The 20,034-nt window shown below is 32.8% G+C and overlaps 1 protein-coding gene across 1 annotated transcript in view; it reads left to right on the top strand.

The window, feature by feature from the left end:
• The window catches only part of LOC118748364, a 78,993-nt gene extending 60,333 nt beyond the window's left edge, over nucleotides 1–18,660 (top strand). Inside the window, exons 6-8 of the mRNA XM_036482738.1 lie at nucleotides 14,465–14,625; nucleotides 15,774–15,980; nucleotides 18,429–18,660. Coding sequence (XP_036338631.1) covers nucleotides 14,465–14,625; nucleotides 15,774–15,980; nucleotides 18,429–18,660 — 600 coding nt within the window. The remainder of the gene's footprint in view (nucleotides 1–14,464; nucleotides 14,626–15,773; nucleotides 15,981–18,428) is intronic.
• The last annotated feature ends 1,374 nt before the right edge of the window (nucleotides 18,661–20,034 follow it).

Raw genomic sequence — 20,034 nt, forward strand, 5'->3', positions numbered from 1 at the left:
GACCGAAAATGGCCACTAAATACCAAGATTTTTATTTTTAGATCGTCGCAAAATCGTGTTTTTTTTTAGATTTTCATTTTTTCGTTCAAAGATAATAGTTACATTTGAAGTTTTATGTTTTCCGAGAAATTTATTTTTACTTTATTTTTTTTGATAAAAAATAATCGTTATTTGGATTTTAATTTTTTCGATAGTTTTTAACCATTATAATGAAAACTACATTTTTATGACAGTTTTAAATCTTTTACGATTGATAAATTAAGTCTGAAAATAACGGTTATGATATGCTAGAAAAAATAAAAATAAAAAAATAAAAGATCATTCTTGAATGAAAAAAAATATCATTGAATATTGCCTTAATTTTATCGGAAAAATAGAAAGTGTCTGTTAGCCGTTAAATTATGATTTTTTATTATAAATATCGTAACCGTCACGTTCCCTGATTTAGGCAGGTGGTAACTGGTATTGTTTATTTTCCGATTCTTTAATACTAAATATTTTTTATTCCCCTCCCATTGCATCTTTTGGCATTTTCTGGGGGTTTTGGCGGACCTGTAAAACATAGTTACTATGAAAAGTGGTTAAATAAATTAGTGGGTATTATTATGGGAAATCTTTTGAAGAGAAACAGAGTTTTCCGATCGAAAAATATTGATTTTCGAGAATTCTATACCATTTCTACGAAAAGTTGTTTTTTTTTTTTTTTAAATTGTAAATACATTTGTGCAGGTCATTACTGGCCACTTACATTCGCGTTAGCACACTTATTGCTTGTCAAGTAATTTAGTTGTTGCCTTAAACAAGTAATTTTTAAAATTTGTATCTCCTTCGCTCTTTTATTCTTTATCATTACATTAGCTTAACTTTTAATTTTCCATTTTTTTCCATATCTTCTCTAACTGCGCTTTACTCAGCTTTTCATGGCAACAGCACATCCTAAACTCTACTCATTTTTATTTCTTTTCTGCTTTACTTTAACTTTCAATCCACATTTTTTCCCACCTGCCCACTGCACTTTTTCCCTTCCTCTCAGCCACATACAGACACATATGCCCTTCTCAACTAAGTACCTTGTTTACATAGTTTGTGGATACTATTTAGGTTTGCAGCGCTTAATTGAAATTAATTGAGAGTAGTAATGACATTAAAATGTGACTTAATTATGCAGCAGACTGTGTACGTGCCTGTGTGTATAAGTGTGTTCTATATACATTAGGGTGGTCCAAAACTGCAAGTGGGGGGGGGAAAAAGTAGAGTCGGAATTTTAATGCCGACAACCCCTGGGATTGTTCTATACCGATAAATAAGGGTATACATACACATAAATCTCTGCGGATTTTTTATTTTAAATGGCGGAGTGGAGCTGTCAAAAAAGTGTCAAACAGCTCTTTCGAAGTTCGAATTTTCTCCTCCAAAATTTTCGGGGAAAATTCTACTCTCTGGGAGTTATTTATTGGAGGATTTCCTTCTCTCGAGAGACAAATTCCCAGAGAACAAACTCTGCGGGAGTGTTCAGAATTGGCCTGCTTGATTTTCAAGAGTTCTATACCATTTCTACGAAAAGTTGATTTTTCCCCATAAAAAAATACGTGGAAAACTTTGAGCGCTTTTAGCACTACCTAAATATTTTTTGATTTCAAATTAAAAAAAATAAGGGTATATTTTTTTCGCTATAGAACAATCCTAGGGGATGGCGGCATTAAAATTCCGACTTTACTGTTTTTTGGACCACTCTAATGTACATACAAATGTTGGTCAAAGGCAACTGCTCATGCTTATAAAATGTATTCGCATCAGGATACATATGTATGTATATATCTACGAGTGTTAGCAACAGCTCTTTAAGCGTCATAAGCCAGTGTCAATAACATAGTGAACAGTGCTGCGGTTTGATTGAAAAGTGATGTGTGTGGCTATGGTGGTAGATAGGTCTGTTACTGGGAAATTAGATTCAGTGGTAAAAGTCACAAAGGTAAATTAAGGGTGAGCAAATGATGCTTGTACATACATATATGCAACACGTGGCTATTTTTAGCCCTGCGACCTTGCGACGGGATATTTTATTAATGCAATTTAAGGGTTTGCAAACAATAGAATTTTTTGTAAAATTCATAAATTTTTCGCTTGACCCGCAATACTCTAACAAGAGTAGTATAATTTTGTTTAGTTCTAGTAAAAAATTTCACTCAGACCTTCTTCTCCTTTATTGTCGTTGTAATTCGTCAGTCGTTCCTTTTCCGTGTCAACTGACACCAAATCCTTTTACATCTGTTTTCCGCTCGCAGAGTAGGCCTTCCTCTCCCACTATTACCTGCGTTGCAATCCGCGTTGTATATTTTCAGAGCTGGCCTTAGGTGAAAATTGGTCTAAATAAATACCCAATGTATTATCTGTGGCTGGTAAGGTCTTCACAGTCTATCATAAATTGCTCCCTTCTTTACTGTAACTTGTTACACAATCTCCACATTCACTTCGGTACCTTATACCATGTAAGCGACAAACTAAGTGTTAAGCAGGGACGGTTAAAGGATAGTGAATTCCTTTACGCAATTTTCTTCTGACCACATACTGCCCTGGATGCGTCGTGGTTGCCTCGGGTTTTTTTTTTTTGCCTGCTAGTGGCTGGTCTACTGCTTCTTGGTCGGGTCTGTCTAGCAGGAGATTCACTTTCTGAACCCCACCTAAAATTAACAAATATCTTTCCACTTTGCGCCGTAATCCTCCGTTCAATTCCTCATTTTCAGAGAAAGTTAACATTTCATCACACCTTCTTGCCCTTTAGTGACTTTAAGAAGAAGACGAACCCGATCCCTCAGACGATCACGTCGCAATCGATTTCCGACTGCATAGCTCTGAATTCTAAAGTCAAAATAGATTGAGATTGGATTCAGATGCCGCGACCGGTGGTGGAATCTGTGCTTAATTAATTGGACATACTGGTTGCCTTGAGTGAAGTTTAACTACGAGTCAAGCGCCTGGCGTCTGTGTTGCTGGCTGCGAAGTCTAATGACTTTCTGGTACCGCAGCCAAAACTCTTAACCTCCTCGCTCTTGGTCTCCCGCAGTCATGAGCTTCGGTTCTACAAGTAGCCAGTATTCCGGCGTTATCGTCCCAACTTTATCGGTCATGGCTACCTGCAGTTTCATGGGCGAGTCGAAGGATGTAGAAAATGTCTGCTGTTTTTACTCTTTAATGGGCGGCTTGTCAGCTTTCCCTCTTTTCAGTTCCCTTACGTAAATATAGGTTGTGGACTGGGTCGCTGCCGTTTATTTAACATCATTAAGCTGTCTCTTTGGCCTCTTCATTCATCGATTTTTGAAACTACCGTCTAGTATTTCTTCAAAAGATTCTTGTTCCTCTACGCAGGAGTGTATATATGGTCAGGTTAGGTTGGGTAGGTGCGTACAAATGACTCGTGCCTCCACTCGGGAGAGACTTTCATATTGTAAATGCCCTCTGCTAGTGCCAAGAGGAGGCACATCCTTCTTACCGGAGTTACTCCAGTGTGGTGGTGGTTGAATCATTAACTGCCCCGAAAGAAGCTTCGAAACTCGAATACTTTAACCTTGACTATCCCCCCTCCCCCCTGGCTATTGAAAAAGCCTGATCACCAATGCTTGAGACGCCGGAAAGAGCCCTTCCTGCAGATTTGTTTAGCGTGAATAATTCTTCAGAAGAACTCTTATTTTGTCTCGATCATAAAGGCATTGGAATTTCACAGTCGTACCGATTGATATCCAGGTTATTAGTGACGGCTGTGGTATATTCTCCAATCCCCCTTAGTAGTAGTAGGGTAGCAAACCTAGAAATTTCCATGTACACGACGCGTTTGGATTAAATTTTTCTGTAGACATCAGTTTATTAGTTATATTAGTTTTTTTCTCAGTCAGGGGATGTAGCCATAACCTAATCGCACATATTTACCAAATACCACAACACGTGCCTCAATTCACTTGAATTCTATAAATCATTTACTATCAGATTTCACACTAGAATATGCTCCAGCAAATCACCAATTTCACCCCACTTCCACTAAATGAGCTTACGCATTCATCAAGCACCACGAATACCACTGCGCGTGTAATCATTATTGCTGATGTTGGCATACTTTTAGGCGCCAAAAACAAAAAAAAACGTCACCTTTCTAATAGTATAGTCGATAGCTGGCAATTGATTTGCGGCTTCCAACAACGATATATGTATGTTTAATATTCGAACGCTAGAGTGTGGGGAAAAAATTTTCGGTGATCGAAAAATACGCACGTGCGACATTTGGAATGTACAGTCATCATAACCGCCAAAATACCTGGCATACTCTTGTGCGCAAGAAATTGGCTCACGATTACAGCAGTACGCGTACCAAACGGTAATGTGTTGGAATGCCATATGAATTTTTTTAGTTGTATGGGTTGTGAAAATTACGCCGGCATTGAAAATAAATTCTCTTTTATTTTTTTTTTACTCTGCATCTTTAACGCAACTATATTATTCTTGGAATTGTAAATTTTTTGCGGCATACTTTTGCGTAGGAAAATGTGTTGTTTCTCATTAAAAAAAAAATAAAAAATCTCAAACAAATATTTCTTTAATGAAAAAGTTTGTTTAACATAATAAATGACCTGTGGTGTTTTTAATTTCAGAAAGTTGAGAATTTACGCCGAAGTTAGTGGGAGCCTAAAAGTATGCAGTAAAACGTAGGAGTAGGCGCTTACATACTCCAGATGCCTTACCTGATAAATGCGTCAGCACTTGAAATTATACATAAAAAAAATGTTTTGCGCAAAGTTAGCTTCATCAGATTTTTTGTTTATTTTCCATTTTTATCTACGCCCTCAAGTTCGACAACCTGTTACATACATAAACATGACCGTTAGATATACTTGAATGTCATTCGTACTACATATGCGCATAATTCCCTGCTGCTTTCGTTTACAACTTTTTTCCTTTCGCTTTTTAGCATTCTTATTGTTGTTGTATTCTTATGCAATTCCCATTTGTCGTGTTTTGCTTTTTCCAGTTCTCACTAAAATGAAAGATATGTATGTACTTGTAACAAAAAACAAACAAAACATCAATTTCATGAATGGTTAAGCAGAAATTTTACAACTGTATTGTCTGCACGTGTTGCTCGGCTCTCTTATTCCCTTATGCATAAAATATGGATAAGTTTATTTTCGTAATGTATCAGAAAAGTTGTGTTCATTTTTCAAGCAAAATATACTTTTCTTCAAGCTCTAACATCCCGTGGAGTTCACGTTTATTTACGGTTGCATATTGTACTACTCCTCGTGTGACAGCAGCAAAGGAAGCAATAAATTCGATATATGTTTTTTTTCGGTTTTGGTTTTAGCTGAGAAAATATTTTGTATACTCCAGCAGCAAAATGTGTGACATAAATCTTATGTAGTTTGAAAATAAATCTGAAGGGAAAATATTTTTCTCAATTTGTCTATATGCACTTCGCCAAAAAGCGCGAGAAGAATTGAAAAATATTTCTGAGCCAAGTAGAAAAAAAAATATTTTTCTTAAATTTGGAGTGCATTTTGGCAATGAAAGCCGTTTTTTTTTTGTTTGTTTTTCTTCAATTTCCAAAAGATGTGCATGGTAAAGAAATATTTCCCGACTTTAAAAACTTTTTTTTTGCAAAATTGCACGTAACTTTAAAAGCTGTTCAAAAATTATCATTAAAAATTTAATTTTCAAAAAACTATATGCATATTTAACACAGAAATTATAAAAAAATTATTAGAAAACAATTTAAAATTAATTTTCTTTAAAGTAAATTTTCCAACAATTCGTAAAAATTATTCAAAGTCGATTACAATTTTTAAACTAAATTAAAAACAACAAATAAAAAAATTAATTGAAACCCCAAAAATCCCCCCCGCTCAATAAAAATGAGGTGATAGAAATAATTTACATGTAAAACACTCTTCAAAATTTATCAACAACAGTGCTGGATTTTCACTAGGCATTAAATGGCAAAAATTGTTACGACCAAGTTGGGCATTAAAAAATATTCGTATTACGTTAAGAAATGTTCGTTCAATTCAATTCCACGTGGCATTTTTTAAATGCCTCGAATTTTTTGTCATTTTAATGCCTAGTGGAAATTCGGTATTAGTTTTCAAAGAAAATCTGTAATTTTTTATATATTATTGAAATTTACTAATGAAATAAACTTAAAAAAATTTGTTCCCCGAAAATAAAGCCCAGAAACTAGATATCAGAAAAAAACTTCTTCTTTCAGACCCTGTCGAGCATAGAAATTTTGAAACTAATTATCGAAAACTGATCACGTCAAACTTTATATTAAATTGGAAAAATTTAAACATTTTTTCAATCATCACAAAAACTACCTGCTCAATGAAGAAAAGTTAAAAAAAATACATTTTTTAACATTCTTTGGACAAATTATTTAAACTAGTGAAATAAACTTGGCCAAACAAACAAATTTAATTTTTTTTTATAAAAAACTATGCATATTATATACATATGTACATGTGCCTCTATGGACCACATGTTAGGGATAGAAATTAAAAAAAAAAAATTATCAGAAAAAACTTTCAATTAAAGCATTCGCTTTTCAAAGCCAGTTTTTTAGACCCCTGCCGAGCTTAGAGATTGGAAACAAATTATCCAAAACTGATCAGAATAAATTTTGAATTAAGTTAAAAGATTAGCCAATTTTATTAATATTCAAAAAACATAACCTGCTCAATAAAGAAAAGTGAAAAAGAAATACGATACACGCTTTTCGAAATCTATCAAATAAAATTTAAAAAAAAATATTTTACTCAAAACTTATTTTTCATAAACTTTTAATACTTTTTTCCCAAAATAAATTTAAAAAGATATTTACATACTTACGTACCAAACAACTGATAAGCCTAGAAATTATGAAGAAAAAAATTTCAGACAAAAATATAAACAAAAATATTTGCTTTTCAAAACCTAATTTGAAAAAGTAGTGCATTTTCAGTTTTCTGTCCAGCGTAGAAAATGCCAAATAAATTGGCCATAACTGATCGCAAAAAATTTTAAATTAAATCCAAAAAATTTAATTAAATTACAAAAAACATTACATGCCCAAAAAGAAAAGTGGTAAAGACTTAAGTTATACAAACTTTTTTTTCAAAGGAAATCTATCCACTTCTTTAACATCTTTAGACAAATTATTTAAAATGATAAAAATAAAATTTCCGAAAAAACACAAACACTTTTTTTTATAAAATAGAAAGCCATGTACATACATATGCATGCATCTACGAAAAATCTGTAAGGCCTAGATATTATGAAAAAAAAATATTATTAGAAAAAATTTAAAATTTAAATATATATGTACATTAAAAAATTTCAAAAACAAATTCGATTTTTAGTCACCTGTTGTGCAAAGAAATTTATTAAAAAGAAACAATAAAAAAATCACTTTTTCAATGTAATAAAGTGTTAAAAAGAAATTGCATGTAAACCTAAAACATCAAAAATTATTTGAATTTGAAGTTACTTATTAACAAAGAATAACATAAGTACAACAAAAATTGGAACGTACATACGGTTGAAGAGGACATAGAATACATTTGCAAATATACAGGATATAAATTGCACAAAATAAAATAAATAAATAAATGTAACTTTCTTAGAATCACAATATTCACTTACATCTATCCTCAACTCTAAACTATATTAATGTTAATTATGATTGTTAAATAAAAATATTTTTCAAAGAAAATCTTCTTTCCACTCTTTTAAAATATGTGGAAACAGCTTTTCCGGCAGTATGTTTTTGAACTTTTTAGACAATTTAACTTGCCAGGGTAACATCGATGACATTGTACCAATATGAAGGGGAAGTTCCAAGTAGCACCCATAAGGTTTTAACTTTATTTCTAAGCAAAACATAACCACAAATCGCTTAACACCAATTTACTTTAACAGAAGACATTTGATTCCAGAATATTTAAGAAATGTCATCTTCCCCCACGCTCTTTCTAATAAAGCGCAAATGAATTGATTTTTATTTATTTTTATTTCAAGCACGAAGTCGACTTTGACTTGTTTGGCTTTGCGAATCGCCTGATTTTTTATATGTTTTGTTTTCTTGCTTTGTGTTAATTTTTTTCCTTACAGACATAAAAGGGTGCATGCGTTTAAGCGGAGGAGCTGTGGGTGTATATAGTTGTCGGACTATTTACAAAAGATTTCGCTCCGACAAACACAAAGCGACAGACGGCCACCTACCTACACGTGCAGCAGAAGCGGCTGATTGACTTTGGCAGCCTGTCTGTGTGGGTTTCTCTTTTCAATTCAAAACACGACCTAACCAAATATCCACTCTACTTTTGTGTTTGTATGTTTGATTGCTTATGCGTTTGTATATACTTGCTTAAATTTGTACACATTTCGCCGAATATTTGCTAAAATTCCAAAATAATATTGATACAACTTTAAGGTTTTCTTGCGCCATTTTGGTTGTAGTGCATTTTGTTTAAGGCAGCACAGTCACAGGAATGGAAAAATATTAAAAAAGGAAAATTAATATCTTTATGGTCATGGAACTTGTTACAGTGAATCTATGGCAACAGACAATTGAATAATGTAAATAGCAAACGGTTCCATATTTATGTATATGTGTCTACTTGTGCGCTTGAGCACAAATTATATGCTAAGCGTATTTATTGAATAAATTTTCCAAACCAATTACAGTTCATTCACTCTGTTTCCAGTTGAGTTCGTTTACTTAAATTAAACGAAGGAAATTTTTTTTGTGCATGGAAATTGGCTTAACTTCAAACATAATAATGTACATATGTACAAAGATTATTTTTATTTATAGATGAGAAAGACAACAACAAAAACATAAACTTAAAATTGTAATATCTCAGCGAAGCAAAAAGATATTTGAGCAAACTCATCGCCATTTCAAAGAGAAAGACTTGTACTTTAACACCTTTTTTGTATTTTTTTGACAAAATTTACTCTGGCTTGCATACACTACTTCAAAAACGTGCAAAAACGGCATTTTTGCACTTATAGGCTAGAATATCTCAAAATCCTGATGTGATAGAGCCAGATCTGAATTCAACGCACCGAAAACCTTCGGGAAAGTATAGTCTGGTTTCTGGGTAAGGAGATAGGTCTTATTTTGTCGGCCGATGTAATCCAAAAATTTAGGCTGACTAAAATTTTTTCCATAGAATAAGTAGAGCTTGAAAATTTACCAAAAAACGTTTTAAATTCATAAAATTCATAAATAAATATTGTTATTTTGAAAATTTTAAAACTTTATAAAAATTTTATTTTTCTTAAACACTAAAAAATAAACTCCCGCCTATTTTTTAGTAAAAATTTCGGAAACTAAAATTTATCAAAATTTTAGACGAGAATATAAAATTATAAAAATAATTAAATCTATTTGAAAGGAATTATTGCTACTGTGAAAGGCTTAATTGGAGCTTTCTAGATTATTGATTGTTCTGCAGATACACTTTTTACATGCAAAATTATTTAGTAACAATAATACGAAGTGGACTATTTTATGCTACACATCGAGTCCTAACTACCAAAAAGATGTAAGTCACATTTTTTTTTTGATCTTTTTGTTTCTTTTTTTTTATGCAGAAATGTTCCTAGAGCGTCTAGATGCATTTCTGCATCAGCAATTAAATTTAAAAAAATCGTTTACGTCTCGCTGGTGGCTAGGGCTCGATATGTTTCAATCTAAATTTGAATAGCTAGTTTTTCCTGCCCGTTACCATACTATTTAATAAAAAAGTCATTATTCTTTTAATAGTCAACAACAGATTGCTTTCATTTTGCGACACCTATGTAGCTTTCTTGGAAATAATGTGTCTCTTGTTCAATAGTTTAACTATCAAAGATTATTTCTTCCACGATCATTAAAACTATTTTTTGCATTTCATTTCAACTCATGACTGAGAAAATTCGTTCAGCATTTAGTAATTACTTTTGATTTTTAATGATTTTTAGGAACTCACGAAAAGCAAATTAACTTCCAAATGCAAAGTCTCATTAATTCAGCCTTAACCAAATCTTGCTAAAACGCTCAAATTAAATAAGAAAAAAATGTTGTAATTTTTCACTTCTAAATGTCTGGTATTAACCAGTATTGGTTTACTCAAATTCTTGTTGCTTACAGTGCAAATGCAACGAATTTGGTTGAGAGTTTCTCTTAAAAAAAACATCAGAATGTGTAAACAAATGTATGTAGTACATAGTATATCTCTACTTGTTTTAAGTAAAATGAAACCAAAATTGTATGCCTTCGTCCAGAATTCATTGGAACTTTATTGAGTTGTTTTTATTGGGGGATTTTCATTTCTTTAATGTACATTGCGTATTGCTGTGCTATGCAATTCTGCGGGTTGGTGGTGGTAATGGCGGCAATGACGGTGTGTACGAACTCTTTGTTTTTGAAATTATACATTTGGGAATAAATATTAGCTTTTCTTGCTATGCGGAATTCAGAGATTTCCATGTACGTATTTCAATTTGTTTATGCACGTATGTAGGCGAGTGCACAGTGTTTTTGGAATACAGTGCGTCTGAGTGACTGCAGTGATTTCTGTGAAATTAAAACCCAGGGCAGTGGCTTGTGTTCACTTTAAATTCATGTGGGGCTATTAACGAGGTTTTTTCAGTCCTATCGTACTATTAAAAATTTGTAAGTTTGTGTTTGCTCTTTCACACTAAAACGACTGGACGTATTTTAATGAAATTTGGCGCACAGATATCTCTTGACTTGATATAGGATTTTTTTTCAAGTAGAGCTGCCACCTTTGTCAAAAGTTAAAATCAATTGTGGGTCTCTAACGAAAAGGTTTAATACTATTTTTTCGAAACGTTGCTCTAAGAGGGTTGCCAGCTGTTCAAAAAGTTAAAACAAATTCAAATAACAAGTTAAACGAAGTATTTTAATAAGGGTATCAGCTGCCAGCTGTTTAAAAATCCAAAATCAATTTAAGTAACAAATTAAATAAAATATTTTAATATGGGTATCAAACGAGGGAGGTGTAAGGAAAGCTGTATATATTTCAAAAATAATTTTGACGAGGATTGCCACCAGTTTGAACTTTCAAAGTCAATTTAGTTTACGAGTTAAATGAAGTATTTTGATATGGTTGTCAAATGAGAGACGTTTCAAGATGCTTTATTTTAAGAATATTTCTTAAAGGGTTGCCACCTTTTCAAAAAGATATAATCTATTTCACTAACACGTTAAACAAAATATTTTAATTTAAGTATCGAACCAAAGAGTTTTAAGAAAGCTTTATTTCAAAAACAAAAACAGGAGGTGCTGCCATCCGTTTAGAAATCCAAATTCAATTTAATAATATATTTGGATATGGGTATTATCAAACGAGAAAATTTTAAGGAAAGCTGTATCTACTTTGACTAATTTGACTATTTTACTAATGCTATACATTTCAGAGTTTGTGAGTGTGTGTTTATGTTCGTTACTCTTTCTGTGTATAATATTTGGCATACGAATATCTTATGACCGGGATTAACTCAGTAAACGCGAAAGCAAAAGAGGAAATTTAGAGGAACCAAATTTTGGAGGATACTAAAAGTTAGGATATGTACAAAAAAACCATAATAAAAAGTTTCGACCTCTGTAAAGGGATGCCTGTACGAGCTGAAACATATATGTAACACTCTTGAATCTTTGTTATGTAATAAAACAACATAACAACACTATTAGTCTGTGAAACTCGAGCGTAACATATATGTAACACTAGCGTTTAAAGAATTAACATAGAGCATATTTTTAGAAAAAGGTTGCCACCTGCCAAAAAGTTAAACTATAAATTCATTATTATTTTACAATAAGAAGTCCAAACGAACGAGTTTAAAAATACAATAATACAATATTTTTAAGAGGATTGCCACCTTTTTGAAAAGCTAACTTAAATTTTATTCACATTTTAACGAGTAAGCTGTATGAAAGCTTTATTTTGAAAATATTATGAAGAGAGCTGCCACCTGTTTTAAAGTCAAGTTCCATTTTTCTATAAATAAACTATTACAATGTGGATGTCAATCGAAAGAGGTGTAGGAAAGCTTTATTTTGAAAATGTTTTCAAAGAGGGTTGCCAACTGTTTAAAAGCAATCAATTTCAAACATTTACTTCAATGACCTTTTACAAATGAAATTGAAAAAAAAATCGAAAAATATTTTTATAAGAGTTGCCAGTTATTTAAATATTAAAGTTAATTTAGGAAAAATTCACAATATGGATGTCAAACGAAAGAGTTTTAATAGAGCTTTATTAAGAAGCAGAATGTGTCATCTGTTTAAAAAATCAAATTAAACTGGTGTGAACATTTTAAAAATAAATTATATTTTGCCTGACGGCAAAGATTTTCCACCGTTTCCAAATTTCAATATATTTATTCTGTTTCAGCTAATTGAAATACGTATTCCAACGAGATATTGATATGAAAATGAATTTAAAAAATGTATACATATAGTATAAATATCTGCTACCAAATGCAAGTTTAATTTTATATTGAAATGGCCAATTTAGTTAAAATTCGACACATTGACCATGTATTTTTTTTTTTTACTTTTTTTGTTACATTTTGAAGTCATAACATCACCATATTTTTAAATCATAATGTCACCAGGTAGAGTCGTGGGCAAAAGCTAGTGTACTTCGGTATACCAAAAAAATTTTTAAGAAAAAAATTTAACATTTTGTTGACCATAAAGCTTAGTTTGTGAAGTTTCCCTAGAAACCAACCTTTTCGGAAATTAATCTCCTATATTAACTTTAAATACTTTGTACCATCACAATTACCCACACTCATTCACTTGCTGCCCTCCCCTTCAACGGAAATTGATAAATCTTTTTGTTATTAACATGCCTTTAAGCTGACAGTTATCAACGCGTGCAATGATAAGCATTAATTAATTTTCCACTTACTGCTTCGTTTAAGATTTCATTAATCATTCCTACACACATAAGCCCATACAATACAAAATTGCATAAACAAACAAACACACGTAAATGAACAACAAATGCTATAAATAACTTAACACACATGTACAAAGGTTTTTAAACACTTTAAATTAAAATGTGCATGGCAAATGTGCAAAACTTGAGCGTATAATTAAGTAGGTATGTATATAATGGCGTGCAGTGCACGAAGGCCGCGTAGGAAGAGTGGATGGCAAGCGATGGGTTGGCAACTTAAGGTGTTTAAGTGTTGGAGCGTATTAAATTGCGAAAATGACTATTAATGACTGCGCCTTTCACCTATGTATATTTACTCATCTGCAACCGTTTGAGTAACTTTGTTGCAAGTGCATTTTCGCTGCTAGCAGATAATTTATTTTTCACGCTCACCACAAAAGCACCCACCTTCTGTTGATAAATATTGCGCTCTATCCCCCATTTTCACTTCAGTTCATCATGCAGTTTAGCACTACAATATATACATACATACATACATGCAAAATAAGAACTCACTGAGAACTCAGCTACGTCCTTCGCAGTTTTTACGTAATTATTGATCTGTTGGCGATTAATCACACAAGCGTTCAAAGTAGCACAGCCTTTTGAAGCAACGCAAAAATGAAATTAAAATTATGAAATCTTGTATGATCGGATTAATGAAAATGGGCGCCATTTAAATTTAATCACGAAAAGTTTTAACTTTTATTTTTATTGTAATTTAATTGTTGCAAATCTCAAAGAAAATCCATGTTTTTACTCTTTATAAAACCCAGATAACACAAAGAGTTTTATAATCGTATATTTACGCAAAACTGTAGAGAAAATACTCTACTATTTTCTATAAATTAGTATATAAAACCTTCATAAGATCAAAAGAGCCAAGAAGAAGGTCTTCGTAGTCCTAAATTTTGCTCTATTACACTGTAGGGAAAATTAAACCACCAAGACTAGAATGTGTTTTTGGATTTGTTTATGTGAAGTTAGGAGAGCGCGTATGAAAGGTTCCATACCTTCACTCGGAGACACAGCTGTCCACTGTGAATATGCCCTGTGAGTGAACGCCAGGACGTGGTGAATTCCCCTAACCAGCACTCAAGTTACAAAGAGAAAAAAATAATAATAATTCACGCATTTTCCTGCTGAATTATTTCATTTTCCAAATTAACTTGAAGAGGTCAAGAAGCGTGATCGCAGATGCTTCAGCCACCCCGACTGCCGGCCCGTACATCAGCACAGTAAATTTAATTCCATCTCATTCTAAGAGCAATGTATCCTATGAAGACCCCGCAAAGAGTGGCGTTGAGATAGCCCAGTGTTGCTAACGCACCACGACATTTCCGTACAGATCGTACTTTCAGTCCATTTGGTTTTATTTCTTTTAAAATAGTGGCGACGAAAATAGTGGCTTCTGCGATTGCATTTGAAAATGGAACTATTCTGTTAAAACTAGGAGACAGCTCCATTACAAATTATGTGACCAGGGCACCGGTTGTCAAGTCATAGATTATGCTGACGACATAGCAATCGCAGCAACGGGCAAACATCTGCAAGTCCTGAGTGAATTATTGCAAAATGCACTCAGTCTTGTAAACGTCTGGTTCAAGGAATGTGGACTTAGCGTCAATCCTACCAAGCCCGAGAGGTACTTTTCAAAAGTAATTATGAAACTTTTCTATTAAAGCCTCTCACCCTGAACGTGATGGCACTTACTCTCTCAACCGAGGTTAAATATCTTGGAGTTAGTCTACTCAGACTAAAGGCTAAACTCATCGAGGAGTTAAATACCAGGTGGGCTGTGGATACCACCTGCCATACTATCAGGCAAATTTAGTCAAATATTGATGTAAGGCGCTTCATAGCTCTCACTCTGCTGAACCGTGCCTCAGATTACTAGTCGAGGTAATCACCGGACACTGCAGTTGCAGAGACTAGGAAGAGGTGGAGAGCATCGAACATTATCTTTGCCATTGTCCCGCCGCGGCCAACATGCGAAACCAATTCTTCAACAAGTACTTTCTAGATTGTTATCCAACTTGAACTCGGCGAACGTCCTCGACATTTTGTGCTACACAAAACGCACTTGGTAGTTCAATTACTACAGGAGTGAAGCAAGGGGCTTCGGCCAGTGATATCACAACGGGCTTTTCCAGCCTACGTGTGCTCCGTGCTCTGCGCGATGGCGGCCACTCTAGCCTGACTTAACCATAGTACACTCGATTTCTCTGAGATATCAAATTTCATCACACAAAGCTCAGAGATCTTATGTTTCTTTAGCAGATAACAGTTAAATTGTTTTCAACTATCAAGTATTTAAGGTCGAATACTAAGTGAATATTACTCATTAAGTACCAAACTTTATTATTTTGCTTAAAAGTACTCCTCTCGATTGAGTTAGATTATATTTTTGGACATTTGAGAAGTCAAACGCCTTCACTAGGAGGCCATCCACTGATTATAAATACGTAAATATATATAAATACGTGTATATACATATCTTTGTAGTCTAAATTACTTAAACTTTTATTTAAAAAAAGTTTAAACCGAACTCTTTAATAGGCGGCATATACGGTGCGTCTGACTCGCGAGTCATTTGTGTACGTTTTGACTCGCCTTCGACTACACACAGCCGAATTCGCAGTCTACCGGGAGTCATGTTGGTGTAACTAACACATATTTATTTTCACAAACACATCCAAACCGACTCACGAGCCAAACGCACGGTGTATGCCGCCTATAAAAACCTTTAATATTGACATTATAATGTATGTATTTTTAATTCTAATCTTTTAGGAATAATAGATGCGCCCACAAAGACGAATTCGGCACACAGCGTGTCTACAAGAAGACCTCACCAAATTGTGTGCTTACCCTGTATTTACCATCACGTGAGATTACACTCTCCGGCAATAATCCAGCTATACTACGTGGAATAATCTATGTGGATCCAAAAGCGATACAAGGTTACCGAGTTTATGCACAGTTAACTTTGACATTTCGGTGAGTATTGACTAAAATATGCTAAGTGAACATAATGCATGTACAAATATAAGTAAGCAATTCAAAAATATGTAAAACCTTTATGCTTTCAGCTAGAAACTTAAAATTCCAGTTTATTTTTTGGCTTTGATTAATTCCAGAGACAGCGTGAGAACATGATGGAGCGTATGAACGAATTTTGGTTCAATTTTTGGTTTGGTTTTGTGTCCCTTTTATATTATGGCTGTCTTACCTCCATACCATTTCTTAAAAAAAAAAACGAAAACAAAAACCATTCAAAAAAGAAGAATCATTATTCCGAACTTTGCTCTCATATTTCTAATAGCTGAACAGATTTGAATCGTGAGAAAATATTGTCTCAATTAAGCCCTGATCTATAAATAGAATAAACTAAGTTAATATTTATTTACGGAAATATTCCTTCAAGATGGCGAGATTCACGGAAATACCTAAAAATAGCGTTTAAACACAAAAAAATACTTTAATAAAACATATTTTTAGTGGCCTATTTTTAGGCGGGTTTTGTCATCTCGTCGGAGTAGGACTGATAAGCTCCATTTTCGAATAGCAGCTTTGCCAACTTTAGTTGCACATTTTTCTGGCTTTTCGGGACTATTCCAAATTTTTTCAATTTATTTATTTATTTTTTTTTTTTGAAACCTTCGCGTTTTTCTGAACTTTTGGGGTCGTGCACGTAACAATTTTCGGGATTTCTAAGCAGCCTCTGGGACTTTTTCGGAACTTTTAAGGATTTTTTCAGGATTATCCTTATGTTATTTTTTTAATGTTTTCAGATTTTTTCGGGACATTTCAAGATTGTAAAACATGTTTCCCTCATTTGTTGAGCCTAGCTTCATCTTTTATAACTACTGTAAATCAAGAAATACAGATTAGGCAAATAAAAAACTAATTCTGAGTAGCTTTTCGATAGTTCTATAATTCTTGAGAAGGAAAAAGAAATTACTGCAAAATTACGCCGATAAAAACATTTTTTTTTTTTCAAAAATGTCGAAAAAGTTAAATAAAAAAAATTAAACTTCTGAGTAGCTTTTCAATAGTTCTAAAATTCGTGAGAAAAAAAAGAAATTACTGTGAAATTGCGCTAAAAAGAACATTTTTTTCAAAAAAAATTGACAAAGTTTGCTTTTTGAAAAAAAAAATAAATAAAACTGTTCTGAGTAGCTTTTCAATAGTTCTAGAATTCCTGAAATGTTTCAATTCTTATATTTTTGAATTAAACTTTTCAACTTTTTTGAAAATATGTTTTTTTACAATCTTTTATTTAACTTGCTCTGTATGTATGTAAGTATGTTTGTTAAGAGCAAATCTTGCAATAAATTTTTAACCAACTTTTCTATAACCTAGAGACTTGAAATTTCACAGTTGGCTCAGAACCCGGTGACAATGCAATACGAATGTTGAGTTTATCCGATAGGTGGCGCAGGAGCCGAGATATTTGATATCCTTACAGTCCGATTTGGTTTATATTTAAAACGTATATTAACTACATGAAAAGGAATAACTCCATTAAAAATGTTGTCGATAGGTGGCGCACAGGTCGGTATATTCAGTAAACCAGTATTTATGGTCCAATTTCGTTCATATTTAGAAAGCTCGCTTTAAAAATATTTGTTTTTACTATTAACTTATTACTTTTCAGGAACTCTACATCTATTGAAAAACTACTCAGAAAAGTTTTAATTTTTTGTTTTTTCAAACATTTAACTTTTTCGACTTTTTTGAAAGAAATGCTTTTTTCGATATAATTTTGCCGAACTTTCCTTTTCAGTAACTCTAGAACTATTGAAAAGCTATTCAGATCAGTTTTAATTTTTTATTTTTTCAAACAGTAAGCTTTATCGGCTTTTCTGAAAAAAATTATGTTTTTTTTTCGGTGTAATTTTGCAGAACTATAATAGGCGCACCTTTTTTAGTATAGTAACGTCTATAGACGATAGAAAATATGACTAAATCAGAATCGTGCTGACGCTACTTGAACTACTCGCTTTTAATATTGCTTCTGCTATTTTTCTCTTATAATTTACATACAAACCCTTTTCAGTTTAACGAAATCCTTCATTTAGAATTCATTAAATCAATAAAAAAAATTTCACTTTAAGCTGCATATGAATGCAAACTTGATGCAAATCCAATTTACATGAAATTTTATTTTCCCTCGCTTCTTGATACCAAAATATTTGTGTAGTGAATACATATGTATGGGTATGTTTCCATTTGTGTGTATGCTCATATATTATTAACAGTTTTCTTTTAACCTCCGATCTTCTCCCTCCTCAATCATCTTAATAACATTTTCCATGTATACATATATGTATGTATGTATGCACATCACGTCAAAGTCTTCTTGCCTTGCTGCTGCTCCATCATTCTCAATTAAATAACTCACAAATTGTTTATCTTCTTTCTTTTCAATCAATTTTACAATAGCTATGGTCGCGAGGATGAAGAAGTGATGGGTTTACGTTTCTGCAATGAGGCCATCATGTCGCTGCATCAAGTTTGGCCCAGGAATGAAGAGCCGGCGCTTGAGTCGCTTAGTCCACTGCAGGTGAGTGCGCTACCAAGGTTCACACACATTTTTATGTACTACATATGGGTAAATCCATGTCAAATTGACCAATGTTTGCACACGGCCAGTTTGGATTTGTATGAATTTTAGTCAGAACCTTTCCCTTATCATATAATGAAGCTCTGAAAAAGAAAAAATTAAAAAAAAATATTTTAATTCTTAGTTTCACAATTTCCGGGATTTTGAAAGTTTATTCTTTGGATATCTAAAAACTCTTATAGCTATAAAATCTGTTCTGCTCTCGCCTGATATTTAAATAAAATTAAAATATTCCAAAAAATAACCAAATTTTTTAAACTAAAAAAGCGTTGAAGCAGAAATTTATAAATATTTTTGGCTCAAAATCCTGAAATTTTCAAGGTATTTTTTTACATATGAATTTTTGAACTTCGAGAAAAAATTTTTGTAATTTTTAAATAAGATATGTTAAAAAATTTTATTTAACTTAACTTCATTTTAATTTAGAGTTTGCAAAAAAACAATCTACCTCCAAAATTCTTTAAAACAACCTTTCAAATTTCAGGATATTTAAAAATCATTTGGAAGTATTGTATAAAAAAATTTTGCAAAAAATTTATAAAAATCTTGTTTTTGAAATACTCAAATTTTTTATGATTTTTTTTTTATACCACCGAATATCACCTTTACAACGAGACCAGAGCCATTTTTGGAACCAAATACAATCTCCTTCGAAAAAAATTTAAAATTCGTTTCTTTTATATAGCATAACTTTGACATTTTAATTTTTTCCCCTTAGGCAGAACTTCGTTATTCCAAATTAAAAATGGTGGACTTGACATGGATTGACCCGTATACCTTTCGCTGGTTGTTAAGTAAATTTTTACGTCAATAAGTCTTATGGTTTTCCTTTGTTCTGATTTTTCTTGACCTTCGTGCTGCATAAATTCATATCGAATTCGCATTTAATATGCAGATTTTCAGTTTTTTTTTTCAAATAATTTTGTCACGAATACTGAGTCACTTGTAATTTAGAAGGCAGTCAGAGTGGTAGCATTCTTATTATTCTGTTTTTTATATTAAACAATTTTCATCTAACTACTGCTGACCCACACTTCGTCTTATGGATTTATGTGAACTATGTCAAAATATTTAGTAATTTTAGCGACATAACTCTGGGCGTCCTTAGTACTGGACCTCAGTTCACAGATATTTGCTATGCCGAACATTTTTTTGCTTCTTCACAGTCGAGGGAGCTTCGATATGTAAAACTTTAACAGAACTACGTTCTAATTTTTCTGGGTTGCGATATTTGCGCTGAGAAGATTTGCTTTCGATTGCCGAATTTTTTAGATAATACGCCCTCTACTTTTTTAATCTCTGTGAGATAGAAGGCCTTAATGCTTTCTGGTTACGTGTAGTGAGAAACTGTGCCGAAAGCTTCCGGAAAACCGAATGCTCGTGAACCAGTACTTCAAAAGGCCGTCACGGTTAAGCGCGAGGCGT

Source organism: Rhagoletis pomonella, unplaced genomic scaffold, assembly GCF_013731165.1.
Source record: "Rhagoletis pomonella isolate Grant_MI unplaced genomic scaffold, Rhpom_1.0 Rhpom_scaffold_00013, whole genome shotgun sequence".
NCBI lineage: Eukaryota > Metazoa > Arthropoda > Insecta > Diptera > Tephritidae > Rhagoletis > Rhagoletis pomonella.